This window comes from Salmo salar, chromosome 11 (genome assembly GCF_965601325.2).
Source record: "Salmo salar chromosome 11, fSalSal1, whole genome shotgun sequence".
Classification (NCBI taxonomy): Eukaryota; Metazoa; Chordata; class Actinopteri; order Salmoniformes; family Salmonidae; genus Salmo; species Salmo salar.
The window spans coordinates 109,268,989-109,282,940 of record NC_138301.1 but is presented as its reverse complement, the minus strand read 5'-3'; the positions used below and the strand labels follow the sequence as shown (position 1 = coordinate 109,282,940).

Sequence of the window (13,952 nt, the reverse complement as noted above, 5' to 3'; positions counted from 1 at the left end):
ATTCTGAAACTCTTCAAAATTATCCTCAGCTCTGGCATCTTCCCTAATATTTGGAACCAAGGCCTGATCACCTCAATCCACAAAAGTGAGACAAATTTGACCCCAATAATTACTATTGAATATGCGTCAGCAGCAACCTCTGAAAAATCCTCTGCAGTATCATCAACAGCAGACTCCAACATTTCCTCAGTGAAAACAATGTCCTGAATAAATGTCAAATTGGCTTCTTACCAAAATACCGTACGACAGACCACGTATACACCCTGCACACCCTTATTGACAAAAACACAAAACAAATGCAAAGTATTTTCATGCTTTGTTGCTTTCAAAAAAACGTTTGACTCAATTTAGCATGAGTGACATAGCATGGGCCACGTTTCCATCTCCTCAAAAGTATATCTGCCATTGCGAATGTTACACTCCACTCTATGAGGCACATCGATCTGCAGGTTGAACATGGTGAGATTGTAGACTCCTAAATTGATAGTGCAGATTATTTAGGCGATTTTACAGCTAACTAGCTATGTTACATGCTGATGTTGTTTTTTGCATTATTGTGTGTAGCTACGTTTGCTAGCCAGCCAGCTAAAAAGAAAGCATTGCATTGTGGATTTTGTAGTCGACTTGAGCTGCAACAGATTTCCACAACGATTTTCCATGTTGCTACCAACCTTATTATAAAGCCAATAATATTAGTGTTATTTAACACGAGTGGATTACTGCCAGATTCTGGCAGTTCTAATTGTAAAATAACTTGGTTTGAATGTTTAAAGGGATTCTGTGAGATTCTGGAAATTAAGCCGTTTTCTACATAACCAGAGTCAGATGAACTCGTGGATACCATTTTTATGTCTGAGTGCCGTATGAAGGAAGTTAGAGGTAGTTTTGTGAGCCAGTGTGAGCCACTAACTAGCTTTAGCGCAACTTCCTTCATATGGCACGCAGAGACATAACATTTCTATCCACGAGTGGTATCCATTTTACCCATTTCATGAGCACCAGTCTACCCTCACATTCTCTGTAGTGCTCCTAATCCATTGCTGATTTGAGCAACTGTGTATGTCAAGTTTTACAGGGAGTGGCTAAGGGTTTATTACGTCAAACAGAAATTATTTCTGTCTCTAAATGATCTGGGCCATTTCAAGACTGTCTGTGCCTTCTGCACTTGCTGGAATCAAACACAAGGGAATGTCTCATCAGAATAAAGACCATGCATCATAGATCAATAGGACAAGTTATTTTTAGTCCTACCCCAGCTGTACATATTTTTCACAACCTTAGTTAGAAAGCGCTTAGAGAAGACAGAGCCTCAGAACTGTCAACAACTTCTTGTTAGTTTCAAAAGGGAGGGCTAATGATCATTCACAGTGCAGGGGGTAAACACACACACACAGAGTGAGCTATCACAGCCAGCCAGATGAGGCAGAGGGAGATAGGAGCTCATCCTCAGGTTTAACCTCAAGATGTTTTTGCTTCAAAGGCAACAGAGTAGTCTCAAAGGTAGGGTGATCTCCAGCCAACTGTGTTAGTGTTAAGTAGGTGACATCCTCTGTCAGACTAATCCTCGGCTAAAAAGCTAGACCAGCATCTCACTGCTATAGGCTCCACGTGTCCTTGTGATCCCTAATGACAAGATTAACCAACTACAATACAAGGCGAACATTAAGTTTAAACATTCATTTCGAATGGAGCCATTAATTCCGAATGGTTAAGTTAAAAACTAGTGTCTACCGCAGTGTTAATTTTGTAAACAAAAATAGTGTCAAAAATATTAGTCAAACACCTATTTTTCAGTGGCAATTGACGAGACATTTAAATATTAGAAGCAGGAGGAAGGACGCGCCACACCCAGCACACACAGCCTACATAAGCAGGGGAACAAGCGGTGAGTGTCGGCAGACAGGCTCCTCTCCGGGTCTGCCTCCTATTATATATGTCACACAGGCAACTCTCTTGCTTCCCTGTAGCTAACCAGTCACTTCCAGCCTTCTATTAGTTACCTTTTGCCTGATTATGAAACACAAACTGCTTTACGAAATGAATAACAATAGCAGCATTGAGTTTAATAGTAAAACAACAGTCTAGCTGTTTTTCTCTCCCTGGAGTAAAGAAAAGTAGGCTATCGGAATTTGTAGTCCCGCTCAACCCTCCCACCTTCTCCACTGCATTTCATATCCAGGTTTTTTAGCCAAGAGTCTCCCTCTTTTCCTCAAAGAAAACGACTTGATTCTAGCCCTTACCGTTCAAAAGATATGACCCATAACACAGGCGCTATGTTTTTTCTTTCTATCGTGCATTGGCAGGACGCATTTTACATTCATAAGGCATATTGAAGGCCGATCTAAAACTAGGCAACTTGCAGACCGGACTGTTAACCATTAGTTTAGGTTATACCTATAGCTTACAACCTGGGGTGCGTTAAGCAGGATGAAACGTTTTGGAATGTTCATATAGAAATATGTTATGTAGAACAAACATGCCTTCTCTGACATGTTGAATATGGAATAACGTTGGTTCTATTCATGGAATTTCTATCTGCAACGTTTGAGAAAGTTTTGCAACTGAACATAGCCCTGGTAACATTACCTGTAGCTTATATGCAACATTTGGTGGAACAGAAAGAAAGGAAAAGGGATAGGAAACAATTTAAACGAAATTCCTCTTGCCACTACACTATACCTGATTGGGTAAATAACTTTATTTTGAGTTAATGTGTACCCAGTGACTAAGAGTCCAAGTCCAAGTCACCAATGGTCAAATCATGAGTCGAGTCAAGAGTCCCTATGGCTGAAGTCCGAGTCCCAGTGCCTGAGTCCTTGTCCAAGTGTTCAAGTTTAGTTACTTGACTACATCACTGCGCGAAAAAGTAATAATCTCCCGTTCTACTTCTGGACATCAATGTGGCAGCAGCGTCTGTGGAACAGGGACAATATTGGCAATGACGCGACCAAGTCATTGCCATTTTGTGGGTCTGTGTAATCTGAGGGAAATACACTACCGTTCAAAAGTTTGGGGTCACATAAAAATGTCCTTGTTTTTGAAAGAAAAGCAAATTTTTTGTCCATTTAAAAAACATCAAATTTATCAGAAATACAGTGTAGACATTGTTAATGTTGTAAATGACTATTGTAGCTGGAAACGGCTGATTTGCAATTGAATATCTACATAGGCGTAGACGCAAATTGTCAGCAACCATCACTCCTGTGTTTCAATGGCACAATGTGTTAGCTAATCCAGGTTTATAATTTGAATAGGCTAATTGATCATTAGAAACCCCTTTTGCAATGATGTTAGCACAGCTGAAAACTGTTGTTCTTATTAAAGAAGCAATAAAACTGTCCTTTAGACTAGTTGAGTATCTGGAGCATCAGCATTTGTGGGTTCGATTACAGGCTCAAAATGGCCAGAACAAAGAACTTCCTTCTGAAACTCGTCAGTCTATTCTTGTTCTGAGAAATGAAGGATATTCCATGCGAGAAATTGCCAAGAAACTGAAGATCTCGTACAACGCTGTGTACTACTCCCTTCAGAGAACAGCGCAAACTGGCTCTAACCAGAATAGAAAGCGGAGTGGGAGGCCACGGTGCACAACTGAGCAAGAGGACAAGTACATTAGAGTGTCTAGTTTGAGAAACAGACGCCTCACAAGTCCTCAACTGGCAGCTTCATTAAATAGTACCCGCAAAACACCAGTCTCAACGTCAACAGTGAAGAGGCGACTCCGGTATGCTGGCCTTCAAGGCAGAGTTTTTCTGTCCAGTGTCTGTGTTCTTTTGCCCATCTTAATCTTTTATTTTTATTGGCCAGTCTGAGATATGGCTTTTTCTTTGCAACTCTGCCTAGAGGGCCAGCATCCCGGAGTCGCCTCACTGTTGAAGTTGAGACTGTTTTTTTTTTTGGGGGGGGGGTTCAAGTTCCTTAAATGTGCTGAGAATGTTTCAAAGCCAGGCAACTATCCTGCACCATTCCCATAAAGTTGTGGGAAGGTTGTATACAAATTAACCATAGGACAACCACGCTCTCACCAAGGTCTAAGAAACATATATGGTTCAACATTATGTGCTACTGGGGATGAGCATGAGTACTCAAACAGTTTTCAAAACTCGGTCTTTAACCAGAGATCCATATTATTTTTTTCAAATACTGTAAGACTATTTGGTGGCTTACATATTTTTACATTTTGTCTTGAAGACAATGTTTATTTGCTTTGACGCTAGTGTTCCATTTGTTGATGTGCATTTGCGAGGCACAACAAAAAAGAAACCAAGGCAAGCATCACAGTTCTTCTCCCTCTCAGTGAATTTCAGAATTGTGGAACATTCAAAAGTTATCATTTTTAGATAAAACTATACTAAATATATTCACGTCACCAAATAATTGATTTAAACACGCTGTTTTGCAATGAAGGTCTACAGTAGCCTCAACAGCACTCTGTAGCGTAGCACCACAGCTAGCTTCTGTCTTCCTCTGGGTACATTGACTTCAATACAAAACCTAGGAGGCTCATGGTTCCCACCCTCTTCCATAGACTTACACAGTAATTATGAAAACTTCTGTAGGACGTCCTCCAACCTATCAGCGCTCTTGCAGCATGAACGAGCTGCAACAAACACTCAAACTGGACAATTTTATCTCAATCTCTTCATTCAAATACTCAATCATGGACACTCTTACTGACAGTTGTGGCTGCTTTACGTGATGTATTGTTGTCTCTACCTTCTTGCCCTTTGTTCTGTTGTCTGTGCCCAATAATGTTTGTACCATGTTTTGTGCTGCTACCATGTTGTGTTGCTACCATGCTGTGTTGTCATGTGTTGCTGCCTTGCTATGTTGTTGTCTTAGGTCTCTCTTTATGTAGTATTGTGTTGTTTATCTTGTCGTGATGTGTGTTTTGTCCTATATTTATATGTTATTTATTTATTTGTATTCATTTTTTAATCCCAGCCCCCGTCCCCGCAGGAAGTCTTTTGCCTTTTGGTAGGCCATCATTGTAATAAGAATTTGTTCTTAACTTACTTGCCTAGTTAAATAAAGGTTAAATAAATTAAAAACTGACATATTGTCCACCCAATCACAGGATCATATAATGAATTTAGTACTGAAAGCATAAACTACAGCTAGCTAGCACTGCAGTGCATAAAATGTAGTGAGTAGTTGACTCAAAGAGAGAAAAGTTTTAAACAAATTAATTTCTTCCAAAATTAAGGACAATCAAGAGAGAGAGAGGGAGAAAGCGAGACAGCAATATTTGGTTGTATTTTCCCAAAACTTTCACTTAGCTACTGAAGGCAGCTTGCTAGTTTAGCCTACTCAAACACCCAGCTCAAACAGATTGAGGCATGCTATGTTAGCTAGCTGACTATGTCTGTCCAACACTGGAACTCTTCCAAGTCAAGGTAAGCTTTTGGTTGTATTCATTTATTGCCACCGGGGCCCGTCGGTGTAACTGCTAAACATCTTTCTGATTGTACACTGTACTGCATGATTGTAGCGGGCTTACTAACGCGTTAGTTCTAGTAGCTACAGTATGTTGACTATGATGTGACAATGTTGTAGGCTGTGTATAGAAGTTAGGGGTCATGATATGAAAGTTTGGTTTGATCACAGACAGCTGATGTGTTGTGCACTGAAGTCCACAAGCGAAGGGAAAAGGTGAGAGGAGGAGAGCGTATAGATCATTGCGAGAAGGAATTATATATACAACGGGCAAAGTGATCATGCTGTTTTTATGTGGCTGCTATGAAAGTGAACTGTGTTTGTGTGTAATCAGGGGTGTATTCATTCCGCTGATTCTGTTGAAAAAAGTTTCTTCACTGTAAGCAAACAGAACGAAATGAGGATTAACATACCTGAATTTGTCCAATAGAAACTCTCATTTGCAACTGTTGGACTAATGATTACACCCTAAATTAGCTAGATGCAGGCAAGAGTGTGCTAGGCGGTCTGTCACCTTGTTTATTCAAAATTCTCTCGACCTATGCACCTACGTTGTAAACTGTCATTCATAGACTAGGTTGTAGTAACCTCATGATGGGTACAGGGACATTTTGAGTATCATGTAGTAACCTAAACGTATCAATGTTACATTGAGCTGGGTGAATGGAATATGAATGATATAATAGAAATAAAGCCATGCTCATAATTCCTTTTCAATACATCATCCTCCCTTATCTTAAACGGCATTGACCGCCACTGCCCTCTACACATGCAGAGTTCACACACAAGATCCTATTAGGTCTACAGAAATAAATGCCAATAAAAATGGTGAGTCGGTGGGCATATAAAATGCCTCTAACTGATGGGATACACAAGCTACATTCCTTGCAAAATAACAACAACAGTTTTATCACAAATTCAAAATGGAGCGTCTTGTCTACTAAGTTAACAAAATAAGGCTATGCCATTGCACAGCCATAGGCTTCTACAAGTAAGCATTACTGCTGAAGTTACTACTGAGGTTACTGCTGAGGTTACTGCTGAAGTTACTGCTGAGGTTACTGCTGAGGTTACTGCTGAGGTTACTGCTGAAGTTACTGCTGAGGTTACTGCTGAGGTTACTGCTGAGGTTACTGCTGAAGTTACTGCTGAGGTTACTGCTGAGGTTACTGCTGAGGTTACTGCTGAAGTTACTGCTGAGGTTACTGCTGAGGTTACTGCTGAGGTTACTGCTGAGGTTACTGCTGAGGTTACTGCCTTTTCGAAGATTGTGTTCCATGGTGTAGTATAACCAGTTGATATTACGGTTTCAATAAACTCATCTTAAATGGCTATTGTTTTTTTATTGACTGAATATATATGACACAATTTAGCAGTTAGGATTTATTATCTATAGTGGTTATGATAAATTAAGCATTGTTGTACACTGTTGGCATATACAGTAGATAAATGTGCACATATTTTTTTACGGCCTTGCCCTTGTGTTCTAAAAATAAAAATATTTTCCATTCCTAGTACTCTGCGAGTACTCAAACAGTACAAACATGTAAAATACCACAGTGCTAGCAACGCATTGAGGAAATTAACGTTAAATCCAGACTACAAAACACATGGGGTTGAGTCCAGAGAAAAACACTGAGCTTGATTTACATGCATCCGCTTCTCCTACCGGATTCAGAGCAGGACACAGCCTGAGGAAAGCCTAGTGAGCCATATGAAGGAGCAGCCTGAATCAGCTATGTCAGTCAGTCAGTAGGCAGACTGTTCTGCACCAATACAGAGACCTGCAATTGCCATGCAAGTCAACTGAAAAACACATTCACTCGTTGTCACTCCTCACACATCAGATACATTCCTCAATTAATCAAACATATATATACTGCTCAAAAAAATAAAGGGAACACTTAAACAACACATCCTAGATCTGAATGAAAGAAATCATCTTATTAAATACTTTTTTCTTTACATAGCTGAATGTCCTGCCAACAAAATCACCCAAAAATAATCAATGGAAATCCAATTTATCAACCCATGGAGGTCTGGATTTGGAGTCACACTCAAAATTAAAGTGGAAAACCACACTACAGGCTGATCCAACTTTGATGTAATGTCCTTAAAACAAGTCAAAATGAGGCTCAGTAGTGTGTGTGGCCTCCACGTGCCTGTATGACCTCCCTACAACGCCTGGGCATGCTCCTGATGAGGTGGTGGATGGTCTCCTGAGGGATCTCCTCCCAGACCTGGACTAAAGCATCCGCCAACTCCTGGACAGTCTGTGGTGCAACGTGGCATTGGTGGATGGAGTGAGACATGATGTCCCAGATGTGCTCAATTGGATTCAGGTCTGGGCCAGTCCATAGCATCAATGCCTTCCTCTTGCAGGAACTGCTGACACACGCCAGCCACATGAGGTCTAGCATTGTCTTGCATTAGGAGGAACCCAGGGCCAACCGCACCAGAATATGGTCTCACAATGGGTCTGAGGATCTCATCTCGGTACCTAATGGCAGTCAGGCTACCTCTAGCGAGCACATGGAGGGCTGTGCGGCCCCCCAAAGAAATGCCACCCAACACCATGACTGACCCACCGCCAAACCGGTCATGCTGGAGGATGTTACAGGCAGCAGAATGTTCTCCACGGCGTCTCCAGACTCTGTCATGTCTGTCACGTGCTCAGTGTGAACCTGCTTTCATCTGTGAAGAGCACAGGCGCCAGTGGCGAATTTGCCAATCTTGGTGTTCTCTGGCAAATGCCAAACGTCCTGCACGGTGTTGGGCTGTAAGCACAACCCCCACCTGTGGACGTCGGGCCCTCATACCACCCTCATGGAGTCTGTTTCTGACCATTTGAGCAGACACATGCACATTTGTGGCCTGCTGGAGGTCATTTTGCAGGGCTCTGGAAGTGCTCCTCCTGCTCCTCCTTGCACAAAGGCGGACGTAGCGGTCCTGCTGCTGGGTTGTTGCCCTCCTACGGCCTCCTCCACGTCTCCTGATGTACTGGCCTGTCTCCTGGTAGCGCCTCCATGCTCTGGACACTACGCTGACAGACACAGCAAACCTTCTTGCCACAGCTCGCATTGATGTGCCATCCTGGATGAGCTGCACTACCTGAGCCACTTGTGTGGGTTGTAGACTCCGTCTCATGCTATCACTAGAGTGAAAGCACCGCCAGCATTCAAAAGTTACCAAAACATCAGCCAGGAAGCATAGGAACTGAGAAGTGGTCTGTGTTCCCCACCTGCAGAACCACTCCTTTATTGGGGGTGTCTTGCTAATTGCCTATAATTTCCATCTGTTGTCTATTCCATTTGCACAACAGCATGTGAAATTTATTGTCAATCAGTGTTGCTTCCTAAGTGGACAGTTTGATTTCACAGAAGTGTGATTGACTTGGAGTTACATTGTGTTGTTTAAGTGTTCCCTTTATTTTTTTGAGCAGTGTACATGAAAAGATTAGGTTTCTGCCTCTCTCACAGGCCTCTCTCACAGGTTGTCTTAGGACGGTAAGTTGGTGGTTGGAGACATCCCTCTAGTGGTGTGGGGGCTGTGCTTTGGCAAAGTGGGTGGGATTATATCCTGCCTGTTTGGCCCTGTCCGGGGGTATCATCGGATGGGGCCACAGTGTCTTCTGATCCCTCCTGTCTCAGCCTCCAGTATTTATGCTGCAGTAGTTTATGTGTCGGGGGGCTAGGGTCAGTCTGTTACATCTGGAGTATTTCTCTTGTCTTATCCAGTGTCCTGTGTGTATTTAAATATGCTCTCTCTAATTCTCTCTTTCTCTCTTTCTGTCTTTCTCTCGGAGGACCTGAGCCCTAGGACCATGCCTCAGGACTACCTGGCATGATGACTCCTTGCTGTCCCCAGTCCACCTGGCCGTGCTGCTGCTCCAGTTTCAACTGTTCTGCCTGCGGCTATGGAACCCTGACCTGTTCACCGGACGTGCTTGTTGCACCCTCGACAACTACTATGATTATTATTATTTGACCATGCTGGTCATTTATGAACATTTTAACATTTTAACATTTTGACCATGTTCTGTTATAATATCCACCCTGCACAGCCAGAAGAGGACTGGCCACCCCTCATAGCCTGGTTCCTCTCTAGGTTTCTTCCTAGGTTTTTGGCCTTTCTAGGGAGTTTTTCCTAGGGAGTTTTTCCTAGCCACCGTGCTTCTTTCACATGCTTTGCTTGCTGTTTGGGGTTTTAGGCTGGGTTTCTGTACAGCACTTTGAGAATATCAGCTGATGTACGAAGGGCTATATAAATAAATTTGATTTGATTTGATTTGGTTAGTGGTGACTGACACAAGGATTTTTCTGGAGTCGACTCTCTCTAGACTTAGCCTAGATATTGTTTATTCTGGATTTCATCCTATAACCAGAAGGTTACAGCTTCATATCTTGAGGTCAACACTGTGTCACAGTCCCTGATCAAGGAAGTCATCCAACTAGAACACAAGTGTTCTGTTTGGTGTTGTGTTCTATTCAGCGCATGCCATTCTCTTCTCTAGCATGTCAACATGAAGCAGATAAAACAGCCTTCCCAAAGCCCTACAGCAGGAACTATAGCGTTAAGACTTCAATAAACTATTACAGCTGCGTGTAGAATAAATGTGCAGCCGCAAGCAGTATAGTACAACAGAAATGAAAAGTGAGGTGGGATAAACTGAAGAACAAGTGTGCTACCTGGAAGCTTAACATAGTTATTTTCCCTTCCTTAAGAGACAGCAAATGGAGTCTCTCGGGTGCTCTTTTATCCTTTTTTTCCACTAGACAAAACACTGCAAATTACCATTAGGTTAGCTATACTATAACACAATGCTCCTAGCTGTGTAAATAGGCACATTGTCTGACTGGGGATCAGAGACACAGACAGGAACACCACACACTGATAAATGGGCTGCAATTATTATCATTATTATTATAATTATTATAATAATTATGCAGTACACAACAGGGTGACTGACCCACCAAACGACACAACACCTGTTTAACAATGGAGCGGAGGGATGCAGAACTAGGCAGAACAATTGTTGACCTAAGGGCTTAAATGAGCAGAACAAGAGATCAAACAGGCATCTACTGCACTTGAAAAGAGGACAGTGTCATGGAGTCCACCTAACACTGAGAGAGGATGATGGATGACAGGAAAGCTGCCTGCAAGTAAACTCTGGGCATGATCGTGGGCCCTCTCTCTCTCGTCTTAACTAACTAAAACACACGTACAGTTTGTACGTTCTCCCTCCTCTCCTAAAGGTGTTAAGAACTTTCAAGCAAATTTCATGTCAAGACGAATTTGGTCAGTAGATCTGAGACAAACAGATGAAAAAACTATGGAATAATCAGCACATTAAAAGAGAAGAGGAATGGAAGCTATTACAGTGAAAGTCTCCAGAGCCTAGTGAGGCAGAGGACAAGACTGCGAGCCCTCAGCCAGGGGAAATCTCACTCTCTAAATTAGGGAGAAACCTAAGTATGGGCTTGGTTGAATAGGCGATGGGGAGCGAAAGACAATACAATACAGGTCTTATCTGTGTAACGTGCTAATGTAGCTGCGGTATCTAAGATCTTAGTGTGACTTCCCAGGTCTATGATTGAGTGTCTCTCTGGGAGCCTTGCATTTCGGACACGGATGTAACACGCTAGTGAGGGCAGACTGAGGGGCTAGTGAGGGCAGACTGAGGGGCTAGTGAGGGCAGACTGAGGGGCTAGTGAGGGCAGACTGAGGGGCTAGTGAGGGCAGTCTGAGGGGCTAGTGAGGGCAGACTGAGGGGCTAGTGAGGGCAGACTGAGGGGCTAGTGAGGGCAGTCTGAGGGGCTAGTGAGGGCAGACTGAGGGGCTAGTGAGGGCAGACTGAGGGGCTAGTGAGGGCAGTCTGAGGGGCTAGTGAGGGCAGACTGAGGGGCTAGTGAGGGCAGACTGAGGGGCTAGTGAGGGCAGACTGAGGGGCTAGTGAGGGCAGACTGAGGGGCTAGTGAGGGCAGACTGAGGGGCTAGTGAGGGCAGACTGAGGGGCTAGTGAGGGCATACTGAGGGGCTAGTGAGGGCAGACTGAGGGGCTAGTGAGGGCAGTCTGAGGGGCTAGTGAGGGCAGACTGAGGGGCTAGTGAGGGCAGACTGAGGGGCTAGTGAGGGCAGACTGAGGGGCTAGTGAGGGCAGTCTGAGGGGCTAGTGAGGGCAGACTGAGGGGCTAGTGAGGGCAGACTGAGGGGCTAGTGAGGGCAGTCTGAGGGGCTAGTGAGGGCAGTCTGAGGGGCTAGTGAGGGCAGACTGAGGGGCTAGTGAGGGCAGACTGAGGGGCTAGTGAGGGCAGACTAAGGGGCTAGTGAGGGCAGACTGAGGGGCTAGTGAGGGCAGACTGAGGGGCTAGTGAGGGCAGACTGAGGGGCTAGTGAGGGCAGACTGAGGTGCAGGCGCTCTTTTATAACCCTGGAGAGGGTTCACAGGCTGGGTTACTCACAGTCACAGATGCCTTAGCTTTGGCTGCAAAACCCCCACTATGACAGAGGACACATTTCTTCCAGTCTAGTATTGAATTCATGGTTAAACCACAACATACTGTGTGTGTGTGTGTGTGTGTGTGTGTGTGTGTGTGTGTGTGTGTGTGTGTGTGTGTGTGTGTGTGTGTGTGTGTGTGTGTGTGTGTGTGTGTATGAAACAGTGAGAAAGAGACAGTGTGGGGGAGAGTAAGAAATAACATATAGTACCTAAATAAAATGTTGAATCATTCCATTAGCGTGGGACAGAGTAGAGGAGAGTACCACTTTGGGATGGGGGTAGGTCTTCCCTGCGACCCCGGGTCAAACTGCAGTAACATGCTGAAGCTTGCAGCTGCCGCCAGTGAGAGGGCAAAATGATGCGTTTGCGAATGCAGCTGCAGCGCAATTCCAATGGCAGAGGGGTTTCCTGCGAGAAATGAATGAGCCACTGGGCACAGGACACAAGCTAGGAGACAGTGAACAGCCCCGGGTGTGTTCTGTTGGTCCATGTTTACTGTACACTGTCAGAAATAAAGTTACTGTGTACTGCGTGATACAGAACTTCAAACATATACTGTCAAATATATTGCTCCATAAGCCTTGTCTATAAGGGACTGGGAAAACATGGGAGAAGCAAACAACAGTTTCAGGCTGCTGTATAATGAGACACGTAAGCGAAAGTCAAATATGAAATCCGAAAAATAACAGGTGTTACACCCTGCGGCCTCTGTCAAAGTGTTCCCAACACAGCTGTGTGTTGCCGTGGTGTTACCGTGGTGTGCGCAGTGCACAGTGAGGTCCCCAGCTCATTGAGGGCTTTGATTTGGGCTCGCACGCAAAAAGCACATTAGACGACACATCAGTGTAGCTACACCGCTCAAGCCAGATGTGCTTCTACACGTACATGCTGCCGCATTAGGAATCCCTTCCATGTGACAACCTGGCGGAAAGCTTTGAAGAACAAGGCGATTCATTCTTTCACAGGTCCTGCAATCCCACCACTGCATCACATCCACACACCCACTGGGCAAACACTGGTTGAATCAGCGCTGTTTCCATGTCATTTCAACAAAATTACGTTGAACCAATGTGGAAAAGATGTTGAATTGAGGTCTGTGCCAAGTGTGCACATACTTACACACAAACAAATGCACACACACACACACACACGCCTCTCCAAATGTTCTCTCCAGCCATTATTTTTTACCTGTGGTTGGATCGATCAATTCTTTCTCTTTGCGCTCTCTCTCCTCTTTCCGTGCTCTTTTCCCCCCACTCTTTCTCCCTTTCTTCTCCTTCTTCCTGCCCTCCGACATGCTGTCAGTTGAAAGTGTAAATCCTCGAAGGAAAAAAATGTACTGAAAAAAATAGGTAGTCCTGTGGGGAGCGTGTGGCAAGTGGGCACTAGACTCAGAGCGTCTCCAATCCTATATAAACGCACACCAATCACCCACAGTAGGGAAACACCTACTCACAGCAAGGCAGAGAGAGAGAGGGAAGAGAGAGAGGAAGAGAGAGGACCGAAGAGGAGGGGAGAAAGGTAGGGCGACAGCGCTAAGGAGAGAGAACGGGGAGGGGAAGAAAGAGGGAGGGTAGTAAGAGAGAGAGAAAGGGAGTGAGCAAAGAGGCATTTCCCATTGCTGTCAAGCAATTAACTGTTCCCTGCCTGGAACTATCAGATAAGCAGAGCCTCTTCCAGGTCCTCAAGCTGGAGCAGAGACCTGAGAGAGAGAGAGAGAGAGAGAGAGGGAGGAAACCCCCACAGAGCGGAAGAGATGGCCAGTATAGCAGGCCACATATAGCCTCCCTCAGCCCCAGCCTCCCCCTAGCCCGGAGCATCTTATCTTTATGACTGACCCATTCACCCCAGGAGAGGGGCCAGTTAACCCCTGCCCCATGCTGACCCCACCCAGCTCCCTTTGGGTCTGGACAGGTTGGGGAGGTGGTCTCTACACAATATCATTATCCCCAAACTCCCATCATCTGGTTCTGATTTGGGTTATAAACACTGAAACAACAGAAGGATATGCATT

General features: G+C 44.4%; 1 protein-coding gene across 3 annotated transcripts in view; it reads right to left on the bottom strand.

Moving 5' to 3' along the window:
• nrg2a (neuregulin 2a) overlaps positions 1 to 13,557 on the bottom strand; it is a 106,596-nt gene extending 93,039 nt beyond the window's left edge. For 2 of the 3 annotated variants that reach the window (XM_014129434.3, XM_082958257.1), the window contains exon 1: positions 13,127 to 13,557. In XM_014129434.3, coding sequence (XP_013984909.1) covers positions 13,127 to 13,235 — 109 coding nt within the window. In that variant the 5' untranslated portion in view covers positions 13,236 to 13,557. The remainder of the gene's footprint in view (positions 1 to 13,126) is intronic. The other variant, XM_082958256.1, reaches the window with a different exon arrangement.
• Between the last annotated feature and the right edge of the window lie 395 nt (positions 13,558 to 13,952).